The sequence below is a fragment of the Eubalaena glacialis genome, chromosome 19 (genome assembly GCF_028564815.1).
Source record: "Eubalaena glacialis isolate mEubGla1 chromosome 19, mEubGla1.1.hap2.+ XY, whole genome shotgun sequence".
In the NCBI taxonomy this organism is placed as follows: domain Eukaryota; kingdom Metazoa; phylum Chordata; class Mammalia; order Artiodactyla; family Balaenidae; genus Eubalaena; species Eubalaena glacialis.
The window spans coordinates 22,098,094-22,117,140 of record NC_083734.1 but is presented as its reverse complement, the minus strand read 5'-3'; the positions used below and the strand labels follow the sequence as shown (position 1 = coordinate 22,117,140).

General features: G+C 47.8%; 1 protein-coding gene across 1 annotated transcript; it reads left to right on the top strand.

Annotated features, from left to right (window-relative positions):
- Positions 1–11,730: 11,730 nt before the first annotated feature.
- CCL5 (C-C motif chemokine ligand 5) lies at positions 11,731–16,111 on the top strand. Its single transcript, XM_061176050.1, has 3 exons — positions 11,731–11,846; positions 13,252–13,363; positions 16,016–16,111. Exons 1-3 carry the CDS (start codon positions 11,771–11,773, stop codon positions 16,101–16,103), a joined length of 276 nt encoding a protein of 91 aa, XP_061032033.1. The 5' UTR covers positions 11,731–11,770; the 3' UTR covers positions 16,104–16,111.
- The last annotated feature ends 2,936 nt before the right edge of the window (positions 16,112–19,047 follow it).

Sequence of the window (19,047 nt, the reverse complement as noted above, 5' to 3'; positions counted from 1 at the left end):
GGATGCAGGGGGCACTTCAGCAGCCTCGAGGCCCTGGCTGGGGGTGAGGGACTTGGCTCTCATCCTGCTGGTTCTCGTTAATGCCACATTGAGGTGTGGCTCCTCTCACCTTGCTCTGAACCCTCCCGGCTGCCACACTGCTGCAGCCGGGGGACTCATGGTCTGCTCACTGGGTGTGGCCAGGGCCCCTGGTCCCTCACTTGCTGCCTCTGCCCCACCATGTTCTCATTGACCTGAGTCTCAGCACATCCTCCCTCCTTTTTAAGCCACCCACTTGGCAGCCTCTGCTCTGGGGTCATCCGCAGCCTCACCAAAATATCCCCAAACTCGTTCCATCCTGCATCTCAGAGACTGCGAGCAGTCAGGAGTCTCAGCCCATCCACATCCACCAGGAGAACTAAAGGCTGGTGCTGGATCCTGGCACCTCTCCCTCCAATTCCCAGCTTCTACTGAATTCTCTCTTTCTTCACATGCTGCTTCACCCACCACGGGTCAGGGCCCCCATTCCCCCAAAACAATCCTGGTGTGAGCTATTGGGTGTTAACAGATGTTTACTGGAAATTCGGGCATAAGATAGGTTCTGAATGTAGCACAGAATAATTCGGGTGAGAACTTGAAATTGGATATTAGCCATAAAAATCCCTGCCATAAAAATCCACTGGCCATTCCCTGCCAGAAGGAATTAACCTCTCCCTGACCTGACTTTCTTCCCAACACCTGGGACCCCTGCCCATCTCCCCTCTTCTCCCTCACAACCCCACACCAACTCTCACACTGACCATTAAAAACTCCCAATCCTATTTCTTTCTTTTGCAGAACAATTAGCCCTCTTTAGGCAATATAGGTAGGGGTGGGATAAGGTAGGGGGTCTCCCCCTTTATTATCGAACATGTCCATTATGCATTTTTTCCCCTAAGCCCAAGAGTAAGTCCCCCCCTAAAGATTTTTGCCCTCATTTTAGACCAGTCAGCTCAACTTTAACCAGCTCTACTAAAACAACATTTTTGTACTGCCTCATACATTTCTTTGAATCCTCACAGTGAAAAGTAGGCAATATTATTATCTCCATTTCACAGACAAGGAAACCGAGGCTCAGCAAAGTTGAAGAATACAGCCACTGAGTGAATCAACAGCCAGGCAAGAACTCAAACCCAGGTCTGCCTTACTCTAAACGCCGTGCTCTCCACCACTGCCCATCCTGGGAGGAGCTATGTTTCTGCAGCTGGGAGGAGAACCCCATTTTCAGAACAATTCCCACGCTGCAGGAAAGGCCAGTATGCTGCAGGGTCATCTGTGGAGCCAGGAGATAAGAACCCCTGATGCTGGGGGAGGCTGCTCCCCTACAGGCCCGACACCCCATCTTCACGGAGCAGCTTCCAGAACTTCCTGAGTCAGCCTCTTCCCTGGCCAGAGAGTCACCACTGCGAACACCAGGGCAAGTCCCATCCTGCAAACAGTCACCTTGGGGCGGACCATACCGTCTCTAGACCTCAGAGCTACAGAGAGGAAGCTGCAAACTCGAGGCTCTCCCAGACCATCTAATCAGCGTGCACCCCTGGTGGGCAGGCACCGTGCCTCTTTCATCTCTACTGGGGAAAGGGACCAAGCCCAGGAGGCCATCAGTTCCAACCAAGACTGTTTCTTCCCTCCCTCATGAGAAAGGGCCCCAGCAGGAGGCCCTGACTTCGCGACAATGTGCACAGCTGTGACCATTCACTGAGCGCCTGCTGTGTGCCAGGCATTGTACACAATGACCTCCCCTCATCTTTCCAGTCCCAGGGCTCACTAGTATTGGGTTGGCCAAAAAGTTTGTTCGAATTTTTCCATAACACCTTACGGAAAAACCCAAACGAACATTTTGGCCAACCCAATAGTTGGCCCATTTTACAGATAAGCAAACCATCTAGCAAGATCATGGCAGTTTCTTGAGTTTTTGCAACTTCAGCAGCAGAAGCCGAAATTTGAACCAAAGCTTGTGCAACTCTGAAGCCTGTGACGTTTCCACTTCAACACCCTCTGTCGGAGGAGATAGATAGTGATCTGCCCCTCCTTCCCTGGGTCCAACCATCAGTCTTCTTTTAGGGGAAGGCACATAAGGCTGTGTTTTTGGTGTCAAAGTGTGATTCTAAAAGCCCAGTCACCTGATGGGACGAGGGGTGGGGTGAGAGGCGGCAGCAAGGATGAGCCACTGGGTGAGTCATCCCGCTTCGGAGAACCCCACTGAGAGGACCTGGGTCTCTCACTGGACTCAGGGATAAAAGAGGTTCTGAGACTGAGAAACGCCAAGGGAATTCCTCCTGGACACCTGGGCACATCCTGCAGGTGACTCTTTATAAATAAACCAAATACGCACATGATACAAATTCTGAAGATGCAAAATAGTATCCCTCTGGGGGAGGAGGGATAAATTGGGACTTTGGGACTGACATATACACACTACTATATTTAAAATAGATAATCAACAAGGACCTACTGATAGCACAGGGAACTCAGCTCAATATTCTGTAATAACCTAAATAGGAAAAGAATTTGAAAAAGAATAGATACATGTGTATGTATAACTGAATCACTTTGCTGTACACCTGAAACTAACACAATATTGTTAAACAACTATACTCCAATATAAAATAAAAATTTTCAAAAAAGAAAAAAAATCAAGCAAGCTAAATGGGATCTGGCTGAAGGATTCATGTAAAAAAAAAAATATATATATATATATATATTTTTTTTTTTTACCAGAAACTGAAAATATATACTAATTTTGAATAGTTATATTGGTTAGAATGATATATATCAATTTTTCAAAATATATTTTTTGTCCTAAGTAAACTGACATTTTAAATGTCTAAAAGCTTTAAAGAAATAGTATCCCTCCTACCCCTGTTCCCAGGCCTCCCTCCTGTTCCCCTTCCTAATAGGAAGGGAAGGTAATTGTTACCAATTTCTTACAAGCATCCAAAAGAGAATCTATACATGAGTCCTTTTTTTTTTTCACACACATAGCACACTACATAGACTATTCTGTTTCCCTTTTTTTTTTTTAATATTTATTTACTTGGCTGCGCCGGGTCTTAGTTGCAGCACGCGAGACCTTCGTTGCGGCATGCAGGATCTTTTAGTTGCAGCATGCGAAGTCTTAGTTGCAGCATGTGGAATCTAGTTCCCTGACCAGGGATCGAACCCGGGCCCCCTGCATTGGGAGCACGGAGTCTTAGCCACTGGACCACCAGGGAAGTCCCTATTCTGTTTCTTACTTCTTGTATCTTAGAGATCATTCCATATCTGCGCGTATGGAGCTACATCATTCTTTTTAGTAGCTGCCTGACATTCCATTGCATGGAAGTGCCAAATTAGTTAATCAGTCCCTTACTGATAGACAGTCTCCAGCCTTCATTATTACAAACCATGAATATCTTGTATATATTAGGTCATGCCTGTGTGCATATGTATGTAAGATAAATTCCTAGAAGTAGAATTGCTAGTGCTTATTAAATACAATATATGCTTTAAAAATTCAAATGGAGTTTGCCAAACTGCCCTCCATAGAGGTTGCAGCAATGTGTAGCCCACCAACAATGAAAGGCAGTACAGGGAGTGCTTTCTATATGAGGAAAGACCTTTAGCTGGCAGAGACAAGATGAGGGCAGACAGGCAGGCCTGTGCCTAGCCAGACATTCGTCCTAGGACAAGTGACAAAGACGAGCCAGCACCACCAACAGGCTGCTCCCTGCAGGCAAACCACCCATTTCACAGATGAGAAAACAGGCCCTGAGAGTTGACATGCCTCACCCAGAAACCAGGACCTGCTCCCACACATACACACTCACCCAGCTGCTGTTTCCAGCCTACTTGGAGCCCACAGATTCCTGACCATCCACAGCTCTGAGGTGGGTAGCAGTGATTACCCTGGACATTCATCCACCAGCCTAAAGAACAAAAAATCTCAACAGACCCTCTCCATGGTTACTGCTGGGCGGTGGGCATTGAGGGCAGGAAAGAAGTGAGAGTAACACATGAGCCATGGGTGTTCTCATCAGCCACTCTGGAGACAGAAGTAAGCATGGCGAAAACAGTTCTCTATCTTTGTACTTGGAAAGTACCTTCACATCCACTAACTCATTCCACCTCCACAGCAGTTCTCTGAGTTACACAGGGCAGGGATTCTTATATTCATTTTCCCTGTTTTATAGATTTTAAAAATGAAGTACGACTTGCCCATTGCTAGAGAGGAAAAGAGACTAGAGGCAGACCTTGGGTTTCTGGTGCCTAATCCTGGCCACATCCTGTTGTGCACCTATGTAAGAAATCTCCTGTGATATATGTCCACAAACCCCCCCCCCTTATCTGCCCACATCCAGGATGAGTCACCCTGTCCCTAGAGATGTTGTTTGGGACCCTCCAATGCATGGATATACAAGAATTCCTTTCTCTGGGTCCTCATCTTTGTTTCAGCTCCATAGATACATCCTTTGTGAGGAGACTCTTGGGATGTTTCTGATGGGTGGATTTGTACTGTATCTAAGTGTCTGGTGTGGCCTCTGCAACATGATGGGTGCTCAATAAAAATGTGTTTCCTGGTTGGCTGAGAGGATGGATGGATGGATGGATGGGTGGATGGGTGGATGGGTGGGTGGAGTATTGGTTTAATTTATTTCTTTATTTTGTTTGTTTATTTAATTTTCTTACACAGCATCCGTTCCCCCTTCCAAATATTGCCTTGACATCCTTTTGTGGAATTATTTCTCCCCCAGGGTATATAGTCTTGGTGGTACTGCAAATCAGGTGCTCTATCCCCTCCCAGCCAAGAAGCAAGCAAACGACACCAGCTTGGCTGGTTATCCTCACTCCCTAGGACTCTGAATCCTTAATAGATTGAGATGTGGATAGGAAAAATGGCTGGAGTACATTTATTTCAACAGTGGTGGCCTGATGAGACTATCAAGCAGTAGCTGCTGCCCAAACACCCAGATAGTTTCTCACCTGTCCTTTTTCCAAGTCAGGTTCTCCAAGGCTCTATCCATTCTAATAGCTACTCAGCGTTACCCCCAGTACATTACCCTCCTGCTTAAGTTAGCCAGAGTTGTTTTCTGCACTTATAAGCAAAGAATCTTAAATGACACAGATGTAGAGATGAAGGTATGGGTGGATGGGTGGAGGAATGGAAGGAGTGAAGGAGTGAGTGAAGTGAAAGGGCCGAGCAGTGAGTAAGTGGACGAATGCAGTACTGCCCATGGAAGGACTTCATGAGCTAAGGGGTAAGGTGAGTCCCAGGCCTTGGAAAGACGGGAGGTAAGAAGGGGTAACAATGATAACCCCTCAGCCTTACCTGCAGGAGGAGTGATATGAACCAATTTTAGGGGCAATAAGACACCTATCCCCAGCTCTCCTCCAGGACACTACAGATCCTCTAGTTTTGTATCTTTTAACTGAGAATGGCCTCAGAAATAATACTGTCAAACCTCCATTTCCTAGATGAGGAAACTGAGTGCCACAAAAGGCAAGAGGTTTGCCAAAATCTCACAACTAGGTTTGGCGCTGAACTGGGACTAGAGCACAGGTCTCCTAATTCCCTGTCCCTTGCTCTTTTCACTGCCCAAAGCTTCCTCTGTTAGGAATGACTAAGGTGCGGAATTTCCAAATCCCATTTTGAGGAAATTCCCCAAGGGGGCTTCCACTCCTAGGCTGAAGTTCCTAAAAAACGCAAATGGCTCAGGAGGTGCTAAGGTCCATCCTGTTGTGGCCTGAATGATCTGCGGTGGGGGCATGCACAGGGGAGGCAAGGCGAGAGACTGCAGACCCCCAGCCCCGGGATTGGACACAATAGCCAAGAATCCAGGGGGCTTCTCGGGACCAGCTCAAAGAGGGGGCAGAATCCAGGTCACAGCCACAAGAATCCTGTAAGATTCTGAAACTTGTGTCACTTCCTTTGTAAGCCTGTCTGTGAAACTCTTTGAAAAAGGGTCTGCGTGCTGACCTGCAGGGACAGCCAGGAAGGGGGAAGAGGTGACCATGTCTCGCCCCATGGCCAGGCTCAGAGAGAAAGAAACCCAGAGAAGGGCAGAGCACAGGGCCTGAGTCTCTGAAGTCTGCCACACAGAGGGCAGGAGAGCTCAAGGCAGGCCTGAGTCATCATTGTTTTCTATGTGTTTTCTTCCTAATCAGTGAAATAATGCCTAAAATATCTAGCACAGCACCTAATTGCTAGTGGAAACTCACCATCAACTCCCCTCTCCTGCCCTCATGCCTCCTGACACTGAGCTGAGATGAACACCTCTCCTGGACAGAGGGGGGAACATTGAGGGAAGAAATGCTAGAGCCTGGACATTTGGGGAAAGAAAGAGAAGGCATCATCTTCTGAGTATGTACTTGTGCCAGGAATGGTGCCAAGCAGTCCACTGGTTGCCTCATTTCATCCTCTGCGCTGTCCCAGGAGCTAGGATTCTCTGCCCTATTTCTAGAAAGGAAGCCAAAGTGTAGACTAGTTAATAACGTGACCAAAGACACACAGAGAGTAAGTGATGTGTCTGATTTCGGCCCCAAGTTTGTCCCCCTTCACCAGCCTTTCTCCTGGGGGCTGAGGACAGCAGAAGGGAGGGGCTGCCGTCCTCTGAACGTATGCACAGAGAAAGGGGAAGCCACCGACAAACACGCAGAGGAAAACAAAAACAAAAAACAGACTCCGAAGTGTCAGGAGGAGGAGGCCCTGAAATCGTCTGCCCACCTCACCCACCACCCCCCGCCCCTGGCAGTTTTGGAAGAACTGATGCTTCTGCCTGGGCCTCGCTCCCACAGCTGCTCCCCCCCGCGCCCACCAGGGTGTCTTGCAGTGGGCTCCTGCAGTCCCCCGAAGCAAGTGAGCACATCAGCAAACACACCGCCTGTGGTCTCCAGCTGCAGAAAACAAGTGGGGCGTACACAGCCCCTGAACTGTGTGGTGAAGGTGCGAGAGGCCGGGGAGGCCAAGCTGCAGCCCTCCAGCCTGACTGTGTTTGAACAGGAGAACGGTCGTCACAGTTGGTACCCTGACACAGTGAAATGTAGCAGGGGATGGGGAAGGGAAGGGAGGCACAGAATAGAATGACATAGGATGAACAAACCAGAGCTGGACCAAAAGGCAAGGGCAGGCTGTAGCAGGAAAAGTCTTGAAGAGGGGTTCAAATTCTGTCCCCACCTGGGCAGATCCCCTGAGCCTGCTGGGAGGCCTCCCCTTGCACCTTCACACTGCCGTCCCCTACAGACCTCCACCAGCACTAACGGAGCACCTACCCCAAGCAGGGCCCTGTAGGCACAAGGAAGGGGGAGACAGCAGCTCACTGGCTCAGGTGGGACACATGTTGACAAGGGCAGAGGAGGGACACAACCAAAGAGCAAATCTCCAATTTGTGAATGGAGAAAATTAAGGCTCATCAGGAGGAAATGACTTTGCCTCAGGCTTCTCTTGGGGCCCAGACTGGGATTCCTAGAGGATGGAGGGAATTTCCCTGCTTTGGACATTTTTTTTTTTAAAGCAGCCAAAAAAGCCAGAGCTGCTCCCCACACAGTCATGGGGGGAACTCCAGGTCAGAGCAAAGCTTCAGAATCCAGATAGGATGAGGTTTCACTTTCTTTGCCTGCTTTTGGTTTCCTAACATCACAGTGGGAGGCTGAGCAGGCAGCCAGCTTCGCTTAGGAAATGAAATGAAAGAGGAAAAAGGAAGACTGGGCCAGGAGGGCAGGGGAGGAGCTGCAGTAGGCTGGGGCAGAGTGCGTGTCTGGCTTCAGCGCGGGATGTGCTAGGAAAAGGGGTGCAGGACGGAGGAAGGGTGATGAGAACCAGCCCTCTGAACTCGAGAGGCCCATCAGTGAGCCTGCTGGGTCTATGAACCTCTTATATGCAAAAATTACATGTGTGAGTGTTTGGGTAGGTCTCCACATGTTTGTGGAAAGTGCTCACAGCTTTCATCAGATTCTTAAAGGGCTCCATTCCCCAAAACAGGTTAGAATCAATCTCTCACTCGAGAAAGTAAGCAACTTGCTCCAAGCCAGAATTAATAATACAGCTGGGTTTTGAACCCAGAAGTCAGACACTAGAGAGCCCGTGAACTTAATCAAGATGCTGTAAGAAGTTATCAAGACTAAAGCAGCATTAATTTAAGCATCTATCATGTCCAAGACATTTGTTGGAATGCAGGGGGAGAATACAAAAAACAAATAGAAAAAAAAGAAAAAAAAGCATAGGACATTGTTACTGTGTTCAGGGAGTTAAGACAAGACCAGTGAAAAGTTGACTCACAGTAAAGGAGTATGTTTTCCCTTGTTCTGGGTGAGCTCTCCCCTCCCCCCCACACAAACAGACACTCCAGAGGGCAGGTCTTTGGCTCACATGGTGTCCTCAGTGCCTAGAGGGCTGCCTGGGTCACAGCAATTCTCAGTGACAATTTGCGGAGGCAGCAAGGAATGATGGGGCGGTGTAGGCCAACCACACTGGCGGGATAGGGAGGACAGAGACAGCTTCGTGACGTTTTCACCTCACCTGACGGTGTCCTAAGCACGTCCACTGTCATCACTCCCCTTGATCCTCTCGACCGCCAGTGCGGTGAGTCAGACAGGCAGGCGTTCCTGGTTTTCAGGAACACAGAATGCCAGGTAAATCATAATGACAGTTGCCATTCATTGGACACCCACCCTGTACCAGGTACTGTACTATTTACACAGGCGCTCTGATTTCCTCGTGGAATCAGTACTTTAGAGCCAGAGAATATACTGATTCCGTGAGTCTGAACTCTGATTTTGCACAGGAGAAAGTGAGTGGCAGAAATGGAATTACAGTCAGGTTCTTCTCTCTCCTCTGCACACCCACAATCCACTGGAACCACCAAAAGGGAAGAAAAATACTCCTGATGTACCCACTGCCTATTCCTGCTTAGCAACCCTGCCATCCTACCCCCTCCCTATTCCCACTACCATTTATACACAGACATGCACACACATTTACACACAGCAGAAACGTTCACTGGGATTTAAAGATGGGGATGAGGTTGGTCGTCTGTGGTTCCCTCAGCTCTGTCCTCAGCTCGTGTCCCAACTCAGCGTATTTGGTATCCAGGAAAGTACTTTCCTTTCTTCCTTAAAGAAGGAAACTGAGATCAAGGAAAGGCAACAGAAATAGAGCTCAAAAGGAAAAACAGCCTTAGCAAAAGTTTCGGGATTTCTCTAGAAACAATGCAGTGCGGTAGGAAGCTAGGAACCAAGACAGACTTGGGTTCCATGTTGAATTCTTATCACTTTAGGAAATGTGACCTTAAGCAAGTCATTTAACCTCTCTAAGACTCAACTGACCCACCTGCTTAAAAATAGTCTTCGTAATAGAGTTCACTAATCCACATCAACTGGGGTCCAGGGCGGGGTGGGGGGGTGGGGTCTAGATTGCCAAAAAACCTACAGTATAGAATATCCTTAAAGGGACTGCCATTTTCTTACTCAATAATAACACGATAATAATAGCTAATGTTATTAAGTACTTAACAGTGTCAGGCATTGTACTTAAGAGCTTTACAAGCATGAGCACATTTATGGCAACTTAATTGTCTCAACAGCTGTGGGTGGGGCCACTATTATTATCCCTGATTTATAGATGAGGAAACTGAGACCAGAGAGATGAAGTAACTTGTAGGAGGCCACCTGGCTTGTAAATGAAACACCAAAGCCCCTGCTCTTAACCACTAGGCCGCACAGCCTCCCACATGTTTGCCGACTAAGAGGATTACATGAAGGGAACAATTCAAACAGGCAGATCATTTTTGTGTAGATGGTTGGATGTTTCTTAAGTGCTTACAATTTATTTCTTTAAATGAGATGGGCCATGGTTTCCAAAACTGTGCTTCTATTGGTAATTGGTTAACGAGTCAGGAGGGAATGAGAGGATTCTTATGACAAGTTTAGAACAGCACCTGGCACCTAGAGAGGATAAAGAACAGCTTAACTGCCTGAATGATGTGGGTCAGTGGAAAGAGCTTGAGCCTGGTCATCAGAAGCACTTGGATTCATAAATTGGTACAGTCACTAGGGAGAACAGTATGGAAGTTCCTTAAAAAACTGAAAATAGAGTTACCATATGATCCAGCAATCTCACTCCTGGGCATGTATCCAGAAAAGACAAAAACTCTAATTTGAAAAGATACCTGTTGTTCATAACAGCACTATTTACAATAGCCAAGACATGGAAGTAACCTAAGTGTCCATCAACAGATGAATGGATAAAGATGTGGTATATATGCAATGGAATATTACTCAGACATAAAAAACAATGAAATATTGTCATTTTGCAGCAATATGGATGGACCTAAAGATTACCATACTAAGTGAAGTAAGTCAGACATCATAGATTATCATACTAAGTCAGAGAAAGATAAATATTATATGATATCAATTATATGTGGAATCTAAAAAATGATACAAATGAACTTATTGACAAAACAGAAACAGACTGACAGACATAGAAAACAAATTTATGGTTACCAAAGGGAAAGGGCAGAGGGAGGGATAAATTAGGAGTTTGGGATTAACAGATACACACTACTATATATAAAATAGATAAACAACAAGGAACTACTGTATAGCACAGGGAACTATATTCAATAGCTTGCAATAACCTACAATGGAAAAGAATCTGAAAAAGAATATGTATATATAGATATATATGTATCTATACATATACATATACCTGAATCACTTTGCTGTATACCTAAAACTAACACAATTTGTAAGTCAACTATGGTTCAGTTTCTTTTTTTAAGTCAATCTGAAAAAAAAAAAGAAATACTTGGGTTCAAATCTCACTTATTGCTGTGTGACCTCGAGGACCTTAATGACCTCTTCTGAGGCACGGTTTCCACTTCTATAAAAGGAGAATAATAACCATCCTGCCTCAAAGTCTTTGGGTGGAAGAAATGAGACAAGTTCTCCCCATTCTGGGTGATTCAGTCACCCTCAGCCACCAAGTTACATATATGACAATAGTTAACAAAAAACATCCTTGGTGTAAGATTATGTTTTTTTAAAATTACGCTTTTTTTAATGTGTTTGCCTTTGTTACTGTCAATAGACACTTTTAGATAATTCAGAAGTCAACTTCAGCCCAACCCAGGCCAAATTGTCACTAATTCTGAATTATCCAAATAGGAATTGATGAAGATTGACTGTATCCAATTCTTTGGAATGGAGGAAGGACCTCGGCTCTAATCCAGACCACCACTTCGTTCAGTTTCAAGGATGTCCCAACCATGAACCTTTTCATGGTGAGCAGTACTTAGCGGCCCGAGCACTGCAGCGAGAGCCAGGGCACCTGGGCTCTGATCTTGTCGTACTGCCCCTCCTCCTGTCCCCAGGGAAGCAGCTTCCTGACCTCTGGGAGGACCCCTGCCTTGGCAGACGAAGCTGAGGATGCCAGCAGAGGAAGAGATTTTTCCACCACCGCTGCTTGTGCTGGTTGTTCTCAAGGGCAAAGAGGGAAGTGATGAGCTCACTCTGGATTGGAGGGCAGTCAAGAGAGGTGCGAGGGAGAGAGAGAGACTCAAATTTCCGGAGGCTATTTCAGTTTTCTTTTCTGTTTTGTGCAATTTCACTGATGATATCAGCCAGTGTGTGGCTGCTCTTTCGGAAACTCCCCTAGTGAGGGCGCCCCCTCTGCTGGCCGGGCTCCCTATAAAGGGCCAGCCTGAGCTGCAGAGGATCCCTGCAGAGGATCCTGAGACAGCACGTGGATCTCCCACAGCCTCTGCTCACAGCTACCATGAAGGTCTCCGCCGCCGCCCTCGCTGTCATCCTCGCCATGGCTGCCCTCTGCGCTCCTGCATCTGCCTCCCCATGTAAGTCCAGGTCCTGACCACCACAGCCCCCGGGGTCCGACCCTTAGACTGGCCCAGACCTCGCCCTCTTTTCAACTGTAGCATTTATACCATCTGAACCCTATGATTTACATTCTCCTGTACTGCTTTACCCAGATGTCCAGTTGTCCCTGATAGATCTCAAAGCCACTTCATGGCAGGGACCCTCTGAACAATTTGTATGTGTCATCAAGGTCTACACCCCAAGCCCTACAGGTGCTCACTGAGTGTGGACTGATGCTGGGGATACTAGCAGGCAGGGGCAGCTCGAGCTGACCTCCAAACACGACTAACTCATGTCTAGCAGCAGCAGGGTTTCTAAGAAGCTTCTAAGCACTTAAGTAAAACTCTCCTGGGACAGTCATATTCCCCCCATTTCACAGATGGAAAAAAAATGGGACTTGATAAAGGATAACAAAATCTAATTAAATGCCCACTCTGGGTCAAGCATTGTTTTGATTGCTTTGCAAATATCATCTTATTTAATGCTCACATCTACTCTTTGAGTAGCTGTCCTCGACTTATAGAAGCCCGGAGAGGTTAAGTAACTTGTCCAAGGTCATGCAACTAGGAGGTAAGGAAAGCAGTGTTCAAACCCAGCTCTGTTTGGCTCTGAAACACTACTACTCTGCTGGGAAATGGCAACTGACACTTCCCGGGGCCATCCTGAATTAACTGACCAACAAAAAGTCCTCCTTCTCTGTTCAGAGCCCTTCTCAGTATGCCTCAGCCAGAGGGTCCCAGGATAAAATATGCATCTTCAGGCCTCTCTTAGGGGTCCTGGCTCAGTCATGAAGTCTAAGTTTTGGAAGCCTCCCCGCAACCCACCCTAGGTCTCAAAGAAACCAAGTTCTGAATCCATTGAGGATCCTAGGAGAGCAAAAATAAGGGCAGAAGACCTAAGACAAGCCCGGAGGAAACGCAGGATGCCCTCAGAGCCAAAGGCATGGGGTCGTGGTATAGAGGGAAGGCTCAAGGATTAGGTGAGGGAATCCCCACTCTGGCACTGTGTGTCCATGGCGAAGTGACTTTACCTCTCTGAGCCTCAGTTTCAGCCAAAGGAGGATAATAGTCTGTTCAAGATAAATCATATAGGGACTTCCCTGATGGTCTGGTGGCTAAGACTCCATGCTCCCAATGCCGGGGACCCGGGTTTGATCCCTGGTCGGGGAACTAGATCCCACATGCCGCAACTAAGATTTCGCATGAGGCAACGAAGATCCCACATGCTGCAACTAAGACCCGGCGCAGCCAAATAAATAAATATTTAAAAAAAAAAAAAAAAAAAAAAACACTTTAAAAAAAGAGAATTCATATAAAGCACCCAGCACAATACCCAGTGTGCACTGGCAATGAATCCAGGAGTCTTCTTTCTTCCCTCTCCCAGATGCCTCGGACACCACACCCTGCTGCTTTGCCTACCTCTCCCGCCCGCTGCCCCGCACCCACCTCCGGGAATATTTCTACACCAGCAGCAAGTGCTCCATGGCAGCAGTCGTGTGAGTCTCAGCCCTGTGGAACCCTCCAGGGGGTGAGGGAGGGACACCTTTTGCCCCAGAGCCAGTCCCCCGGCCATGAGCCCTCAGAGGTGGTGCCCCATCCACTCCCACCCATCCTCCGGCTGCTCAAATAGCCATGGTTCCGCCCTCTCTAGCTTCAGATCCCCCAGCTATCGTGGAAAAAGGCTAGACAAGGTGTTCCTGAAGGATCCTCCCCACTCTGATGGGCTAGGTTAGGTCTCTGATCTTTACGGATGTGACCGTGTGATGCTGAGGTTTCAACCCAGACCTGGAGAAGGGGGAAGGTGGAGCCCCCTGAAGTCCTGAGGAAGAGCTGTTTAAAAAGGAAAGGACCGAAGACCCAACACAGCCAAAAATAAATCAATTAATTAATAAAAATTTTAAAAATTTTTTAAAAAAAGGAAAGGACCAAGGTGCCAGCACAACAACTCTAAGGAAAGTCCAGCAGGGAATGTAAGATGAAGGGTTTGTAGCTGAGGAAAGGGTGCTGGGGCCGGAGATGTGACACTTTTTTATAGGAGGAAGGGGTCTCCCGATGTCATAGTGGCAGGAATACAGCAGTCTTGGCTGTCCCGGCTAGTCTGTCTTTATTAAAATGCCAGCTCTGCCAGTTAGTAGCTGCATGAGCTTGGGCCTGTCACTTAACCTCTCTGAGCCTCAATTTCTTCATCTGCAAAGTGAAGACAAAATAGAGGTATTTCCCTCACTGGGTCAAAGTGAGAATAATAAAAAGAAAGATAAAATTAGAATATTTCCTGGCACACAGTTAGGTGCCTGATAAGTTGTTAACTTATATCATCATCCTTATCCCCCTCTAAATGTATTATTATATACGTAGAAGTGACAAGTGAAACTTGATGAGTGAATGCAAAACACTCAGTCACTAACTCATTCAATAAATATCCATTAAGCACCTACGGTGTGCCAGACCCAGGGCCAGAGACTTGAGGAAGTGCACAGGAGAGAAGGGCAGCCACGTTGAGCACACCTGCTCTCAAGGGGCAGGTGAAGGTGGAGGGAAGTCAGGCCAGGAGAGGCTCCCCACAGAGCGGGCAGGGAGAGAAGGCTTGGCAACGGGGGCTGCTAGCCAGTATCACATTCAGGAGGCAGGGGGAGGAGCAGGAGGCCTGGGCAACCCTCCCCCCACATGTCGGTTTCCTGGCCTCTCGACTTCCTGGCCTCAGGCCAAGGGGGCTGAGGAAAGAGGACAGTAAGTCTGCAGGATTTCCTGTATGACACCTGGCTTGCCGAGGGCAGCGTCTGCATCGGAAGCTCCCTCACCACCCCAAACAAGAAGACAGATACTAGGAGGCACCAGAGCCCAGTACACCCTTTCTGCTCCCTTTCTCTTCTCTGCACGCCAGGCAGGGGAGAAAGAGAGGTGGTCAGGTGGCTCTGAGTGAGGCTCAGAGAAGGGGAAGCAGCTTCCCGGAGAAAAAACGCTCTCCATGATAGAGCACAAAAAGGGGCCAAGAAATCCTCATTCTCATCAGATAACCTAAGCCTTCACTTTGTCTGGAAACATCTCAGAAAGGTGCAGGAAAGCATCCTGAAGGAGAAGCCAAAATGAGAACGGTCCACATAGGCAGGGTTAGCTCCACAGTAACACGTTAATGGGTAGCACCGCTGGCCAGGCCCAGGGTGTCCCTCAGAGAGAACCAGTCTCCCATCAAACAGGTGAGGCAGGCAGCTGGACGTAGCCCATGATCCCCGGCCTGTGAGCCTTCCAACTTACACCATCAACACCTGTAGAGATAAGGCCTCCCGCCCTCACCGACCTCCACATTCTGGCCGGTTAATTGGTAGAAGTGCTTTGACATCTGCCAGCATCTCAGGGTCCTCAACCTCTCCGAGCCACGGTGTCCAGTACCGCGACCTTTGGGCTCATGTTGCTCTGATCCACCCTAAAGCAGAGGTCCCGCAGCACCCCAATAACAACACATGCATGGTATTTTTCAAAACTAACTTATATATACTATCTCATCTGAGCTTCACAACAATTGTGCTAACTAGGAATTATTTCTCTCCACATTTTAGAGGTAAACGTATAGACTCAGAGGCCCTAAGTGATTTGCCCAAGGTGATCTAACTAGTAAGTGGTGAAATCAAGACTCAAGTTCATGCCCTTCTTCCATTCACCCAGGCACACACAGATGGGTTCCTCTGTCGAGTGTCTATGTGTGCCAGGCACTGTGTTATCTAAGGCCAGATCATACATTTGTTTCACCACCTCGTCTCCCACTTACTCAGCCATGACTCAGTTCCTGGAGGACACCTCTTTTTCTCTGCATCTTCAGCACCCAGCACAGGGTCTGAAACAGGAAGTGCTGAGAAGTGGTTGACCAGCTCAACCCTGGGCTCCTAGGGCCCCGTATCCCCTTAGATCTCCAGGCTGCATGTGTTTTTGCGGCTTGGGGGGCGGGGGGTTAAAGTGCACTCAGGACTGCTCCTGGCTTGGAGCCCTTTGACCCAACAGAAGAGAAAATGTTCTTTCCTTGAACGCCACCAATACAATCATATGGAGCTCCAAAACTAACCCACCCAGTATCATTCCCCCACTGCCTCAATCCACCTCATCTCCAAAACTGGCGCTCCCAGCACTGACAGGTCTCACCCTCTTCTCTCCCACAGCTTTATCACCAGAAAGAATCGCCAGGTGTGCGCCAACCCAGAGAAGAAATGGGTGCAGGAGTACATCAACGCTTTAGAGTTGAGCTAGGATGAAGGACGCCTTGAACCTGAACTTGTGCAAATGCTTCTTGCTCTTGTCCTAACCAGCTTGGGAGGTTTCCCCCCAGTGCCCTCCTCCCACCCGCTCCTTGGAGGGCACAGATTCCACCACCCGCAGCAGCTGCTGTAAAAGCCTCCCAGGGCTCCAGGGGCTCTGCCTTGTGCGCAGGAGGTCTCTAGGCTCCGAGCTTCAGAGCCCTCGCCCAGCCACCGCTCTGCAGTCAGGAAAGATGTCAGCACCTCTGGAGGCGAAGGAGGGAGGGAGACTGGGCTCCTACGGTCATGCCCCATGACCAAAGCGCCCATCTCAGCCCCTCACTGGGAAGGGCTGACTGGCAAATGTAAGAAATCAGATTTTCATTAAAATTCTCAACGCAATTACAAAGCTGGCTCCTGGTTTGACTTCCTGTCGGGAACCCCCCTTCCTCGTGAGCATTAAGCACTGGATCCAGGGCTGGTCACATCTGGTGTCCACCCTGGATTTGGGGGCTGTGGCCCTATGCAGTGAGCAGGCCCGGGGGCACAGGCTCTCTGAGAAGGGGCCTGGGCAGGACAGAGCAGGTAAAGGGACCAGTGGCTCATCCACTCTGAAGGGAGACAACAGTCACTACCTCCCAGCCCCGAGGCCCCAAAAGTTTCTCTCACTTCCCGCCACACACCTCCCTGCTTCCTCAGACCATGGTCGGCCCTTCCGCCTACTCTGCTGGCTTCCACCCTAGCCCACCCCTACCCCTTACCGGCAGTGGGTTTCTTTGACACACCACTCGTGCCCCTGGAATGGGATTTCATGGCACTCCCAAAACACCTCAGTTCTTTCAAATAAAGAGAAGGAGGGATTTTGTGGTTTTCTACCACGGCACCAGCACTTTTCAGGTGGGAGTATTCCAACTTTCCCATCGATGTGTTCCTTCCTGTGAACCTGTCTTAGCAAATATATCCGCATAATTAGAGCCGGCGTTAACTGCGCGATCACTCTGCACCGGGCATTGTCAGCTCCCTACATCCACCATCCTTCATCTTCATAACCCTTTGGGGCAGGGAATATTATTAACCCTGTTTACAGTGGGGGAAAACCCTTGGCAAGAGATGGAAATAACTTGCCCAAAGCCCCAAAGCAAAACAAAAACAAACAAACAAACCAAAAAAACAGGGGAGGTGGGGTGGAAGGTGGTACAATTAACATTTAGATGCACCAGGTCCAAGGTCCAATGCCAAAGCTGCTGCTTTTTTTTTTCCATCTTTAATCTGCAAAATTTCAAACCTAGTGAAATTTGCAAGAATACACCCATATACCCTCCATCTAGATTCAAATATTAACATTTAACCACATTTGCTTTATCTATGTGCATATACGTGTGTGTGTATATACACACACACATATATTATACAGATGGTTGGTATGTACATTTTTTTCTGAAGTGAAAGTTGCAGATGTGATATCACTTCCCCCCAACAGTTGTAGTGTGTATCTCCTAATAACAAGGACATGCTGCGTAACCACAGAATGAGTAGCATTTAACACTGACACGATATTATTTTCTAACATAGAGTCCATGATCAAATCCCCACAATTGTCCCAATTATGTCCTCTATAGCTATTTTTTAAAATCCAGGCTCCAATTACAGGCACATATTGAATTTAGCTGTCGGGTCTTTTCAGTGTCCTTTAACAGACTTTCTGTGTCCTTGAGATATATTGATATTTTCTTCAGGAGTTCAGATGGGATTTTTGTAGAATATTTCCCAAGGTGGGTTCGCCTATTGTTTCCTCATACTTAGATTCAGGTTGAACATTCTCGGCAGGAAAACCACATGGTGACGCTGTCTTTCTCAGTGCAGCACGTCAGTTTATTGGAAGCGATGGTCCAGTCGGAGGACTTGGTGGCCTGCGTTTTCTCGCTACAGCGAGCTGCCTGCTGTGTGCCAGGCACTATGCTAGGTGTCGAGGTTGCAGTGTGGCAATCACTGCAAGCAATGAAAGGAATTGTGTGTAGTACAAATGACATGAAACCTTCGACAGATCAGTGGCTCAGCGAGCACGAGGACGCTACGACAGTCAGCTCTTGGTGGCAATGGAAGCTGATGTACAGCTGATAGACTCTGAGATGAAATCTGTAAAGGGATGGCATTTCTACTTTTCAATGTCAATATATGTGACTATCCACATTTGCATATTTTTATTATTGCTGTTCTTAAATATATTTTTTTTAAATAATTCCAGAGTTTCTTTTATTTTTATTTTTTTGAGTTTTGGCAGCACCTCACAGCATGTGGGCGGCATGTGGGATCTTAGTTCCCCAACCAGGGATTGAACCCAGGCCCCCTGCAGTGGAAGTGCGGAGTCTTAACCACTGGACCGCCAGGGAAATCCCCACGTATTTTTTAAAACTCAGATTTTTTTTTTCTAAAATGAAATAAAATAAATGTGCTCAGTGACCAAAAGGAAAAAAAAGAGTTCCGTCTCTTGCTGCCAAGGAGGGAGGCGTGTGTATGAATAGGGCTTTCCCATTTTTTTTGCCATTTTCCTGATGACTAATCCTAAGGACAATCCCTGCTCCTAACATGGGCTACGTGAGCTTGAAGTTCACTAAACGCTTCGATTTTCTTTTTGAATTTATGCCTCACCACTGCCCCTCTACCTAGCCAGACAAGCATGGCTTTCCCACTTCTCAGATGAGGAAAGTGAAGCTCCCAGAGAGAAAGTGACTAGCTCAATCCACAGGCAAGTAGATGCCACAGCTGGGACTCCAGAATGGAACCGGAGTGTTCTATTTACCTAGGCGATCTGGTTGCCCAGCACTTGGAGGCTTCTACCTCCAGAAGCCCAGACACCTCACTAGCCCCTCTTGTGCCACAGAGGACAGGGCTCCCTGAGCGGTGACCCTGCTCCCACAAGGGAGTAGTCCCTGTAGTGCCTCCCCAACCCAGGTGCT

What these genes read in the sequence shown, in the direction of transcription:
- CCL5 (XM_061176050.1), top strand. Translation starts at nt 11,771, where the DNA reads ATGAAGGTCTCCGCCGCCGCCCTCGCTGTCATCCTCGCCATGGCTGCC. An exon ending in TCCTGCATCTGCCTCCCCAT is followed by an intron (nt 11,847 to 13,251) that starts GTAAGTCCAGGT and finishes TCCCTCTCCCAG; the next exon opens with ATGCCTCGGACACCACACCC. An exon ending in TGCTCCATGGCAGCAGTCGT is followed by an intron (nt 13,364 to 16,015) that starts GTGAGTCTCAGC and finishes TCTCTCCCACAG; the next exon opens with CTTTATCACCAGAAAGAATC.